Source organism: Ostrea edulis, chromosome 1 (genome assembly GCF_947568905.1).
Source record: "Ostrea edulis chromosome 1, xbOstEdul1.1, whole genome shotgun sequence".
Taxonomy (NCBI): Eukaryota; Metazoa; Mollusca; class Bivalvia; order Ostreida; family Ostreidae; genus Ostrea; species Ostrea edulis.
This window is the reverse complement of record NC_079164.1, coordinates 16521419-16525221: the sequence shown is the minus strand read 5'-3', so window position 1 is coordinate 16525221 and position 3803 is coordinate 16521419. Positions and strand designations below refer to the sequence as shown.

The window sequence follows — 3803 nt, the reverse complement described above, 5'->3', positions numbered from 1 at the left end:
ACCTAATTACACATCGCAAATCTCTCTTCCATTGGAATTTCAGTGCCGGTATTTGTTATTTACCTGTCAGTATGTCTCTATGTCCACCTGCTAAGTTTGTCTATAAGTCATGTAATTCTGACAAAAAGTATATCATTACATTAATGTATCTATGCAGATTTATTTCACTAATTGTAAATCATGATGTAACTTACTGAACTTTGACAGATATCAGTGGAGAGAACCAACTGAACTTGGAAACTCTTGACATCCAGATTTAGCAGTATATATGTAACAATTCCAGAGGTATTCTGAACACACCTGTTACCTGTAATTCCACGGGTAGATAGCTAAACAGTTGCCGTCCACACGTCACATTGCCTGTATCTGTCACTGTGCAGTAAACCGTGGGGAAGATGACACCACCGGGCTTTCAGTGTACATGTTGTGTGATGCTGTAAAGAGACAGTTTATATTCACCGCGTAATTTGGAAGTCTGTTTATCTGTGTGGGATTATGTTCTTATAATAGCAATGCCAAATATCTGTTATGTTGGTTTATTTTTACTCCTGGAATAACAAAGAAGTGCTTTGAAAATTCTTTGCGATCAGAGGTATTTTTGAAATACCATTCAAATGTATTTGGTTCTCAACATAGATGAGTTAATGTGTGTGCGTGTGTATAAAATCATGTTTTAAGGGGGACATAACTCACTGCAAAGTGTAAAATCAGTGTATGTTTGAAAATGTTTACTTGCATATTGTATTGATGTTAGTGATGCCTTAAGATCTGCATTGAGATGGCATTATATAGTGGGGTTTTTATTATTATGTTCAATGTATGCAATACATTATAATCATGTACATGTTAAGCATTTAATTTTTTTTTAGTGACTCATGATTTCTAACACACCTCACTGCTAGAGGAAATGGTGATGTATATTTTTGTCATCAAACTGAATATGTGCAAAATGCTTGTCATGTATTTTGAATGATTCTATATATATGTTTATATTTTTACATATTGAGAAAAGTGCTTGGTTTGTTGCTTTGAAGTATTTTATAAACTTTGTGTTCAGTTTGTTGTTTTATGATATACGTGTATGTTTTTGATAATCAAACAACATGCCTTTTTTTTTTTTTTTTTTTTTTAAGTTTATTTAAAATCCATTTTCTTGGACAGTTGGCCATACTGCTGCCTGGTTTGTTTAATATCAATTCAATCTCTGTCTAGGCTGTCTCCTTTGTATTCTTTTAGTTTACATTTCAATATCATAAATAATACCAATTGCATTTAAGCTATATATAGATGGTCTTCATTAGTCAGTGATGTTGCATGTTCTCTGTGTGAAACTTGTGTTCTCAACAATCTTTGTGAATGTTGGCACCTTCTTTCCAATTTGTTTCATACCTATGACTTTATTATGACAGTCACATTGGATATCAGCTGTGTATACACATTGCATAGTTAACAGAGTGAGATTTTTCTCTATAACAGTCACACTGGGTATCAGCTGTGTATACACTTGCATAGTTAACAGAGTGAGATTTTTCTCTATAACAGTCACACTGGATATCAGCTGTGTGTACACATTGCATAGTTAACAGAGTGAGATTTTTCTCTTTAACAGTCACACTGGATATCAGCTGTGTATACACATTGCATAGTTAACAGTGAGATTTTTCCCTATAACAGTCACACTTGATATCAGCTGTGTATACACATTGCATAGTTAACTGAGTGAGATTTTTCTCTCTGTGACAGTCGCATTAGGCACAGTGTGAGCTTTGTTTGCTTAACCCCCCCCCCCCCCCCAATACGTATTATTTCAAATGTAAACCTTGAGTGATTATATTGGTTATCTTGTACTCCACTTAAATTTTTTCAAAGGTCTAAAATGTTGGCTTGCAACGAAAACTGCAGTCAAATTTCTTTTGTCATGAGATTTTAGTAAGATATTTTAAATTTTCCATTTGCCTTATCTTACATTCCTAAATCATGTTTAGTGAGTGCACTTGTGTATTTACAGAACATTGAACCGGTATACTACTATTTCATTGTTGATGACACAGCTAGTGCACTCTTGTGTTGATATTGCACAATTTTATAACATTTTGTGTTATGGGGTGAAAGAATTTCCAAACAGCAAGATTGTTCCTTCTTAAACAGATTCAGGAAAAGAATAAACATTTATGCAAGAGCAGGAGAATAGAACTGAATTTAATTCACAGGGGGGTTGGCAACCTAGATGTCTTCGGATATTAAGAAAATACTGTACAATGTATCCCTTAAAAACAACACACACAAAACACATCTTCATGCTTCAACATGTAAAAATCTATAACAGAGTTGTGTTCGTTTGTGCAAGTATTTTACTTTCGTGAATTTCTTCTGAATCCTCAAGAATTTCATTTTATTGTATGAACTTTTAATAGTCACCATTACAGTGCTTAAGTCAGCAGTAGAAAGTCTGGCTAGTCAATTTCAACTTCTCTCTTACTTCAGATGTATTAATTAAATTGAGATGAAATACAGTCTTGGTCAATCATAAATTTCATATTAATACATGGATAAAATTGTTGATATTTGTGGTTTGTAATACATCTCCTATCTTTAGCTTACAAAGGGTAATTTTGTATCAGCAGTATTTGATGACAACTGGGATTTCAGAGTATGTTGGTATTAATTAATACCATGTCACTGTGAAGACTTGGAAGGCAATGTTATAGACTGTACTGAGGAATCATTGCTTAGGGATGTAATTTCGTGGATTGGACATAGTTTGTGTATTAATTGAAACATCATATAAATTTTGTATTTTGTTGTGGTTTGAAATTTTTTTAGGGAAAAAATTGAACACCCATGAAATTGAATGTTTCCACAGTATTTCTGGTAAGTTTGTAATTTTTATTTTTGTTTTACATGTATGCTTGCCTAAGCCGTCCTACGAATAGTGTACATTATATTAATTGCCTTGAGGAATGTGATAGTGGCATCATGTGATAATTTTTGTTAGTAATGAAGGTCCCGTTTGTGATTTTGAATTATTTTTATGATTATAAAAGGTATATTGAAATGTTTTATGAAGTCATTTACTCTTTGTACATTTGTTTTTGTATCTAAAATGGGGATTTGCAGAATTTCACAAAACTTGCTGAAATGTTCCGTATGTTAGTGATCGACACAGAAGAGAGAATTTATAACAGTTCTGTATAATTCCGTGACATTATTGACAACCCAATACTCTTGTGCATTTCAGCTGCACACCGGTCTTCTGTTTAAGCTACGCAATTACATGGAGACGTCACTACATCTGTGTGTTAATTACAGTCAATAAATAACCTACAAACTTGGTAGTTTTTGTGTTGAATCATTTGAAGTTGTTCTTGAGTGAGTTTTTTTCCACTCAGGATAAATATTAGTCCAGATTCATTAGGAAGACCTCTTTTAATTTTCAGATATATCTGCTTTATTGTTACGGAGTTATGGGACTTCGAATTTTTGGGTCTAAACTTGGGTAACTTATTCTTGATAACTACATGGCTATTCCAATTCTTTTCAAACTTGGTATGAAGCATCTTTGGGACAAGGGTGACTTTAATTGTAAATTTTAGAACTGCACCCTTGGGGCCTTAGTGGTGGGGCAAAAATTGACCAATTTTCAAAAATCTTCTCTACAATCGCATGTTTTAAAAAACCTAAATGCATGGCGATATATAATAGGAAGGCCTCTACCAAAATTGTAACTTTCAGGATTCCCTGGGTAGAGGTTCTGACTCCAGGGTGGGACCAAACTTGGTATATATAGTGTATATGTGCAAAAC

At 33.5% G+C, this 3803-nt stretch overlaps 1 protein-coding gene across 1 annotated transcript in view; it reads left to right on the top strand.

The window, feature by feature from the left end:
* Window positions 1-3331, top strand: part of LOC125662086 (ankyrin repeat and SAM domain-containing protein 6-like) — a 17914-nt gene extending 14583 nt beyond the window's left edge. The window contains exon 17 of the mRNA XM_048894276.2: window positions 208-3331. Coding sequence (XP_048750233.2) covers window positions 208-247 — 40 coding nt within the window. The 3' untranslated portion in view covers window positions 248-3331. The remainder of the gene's footprint in view (window positions 1-207) is intronic.
* The last annotated feature ends 472 nt before the right edge of the window (window positions 3332-3803 follow it).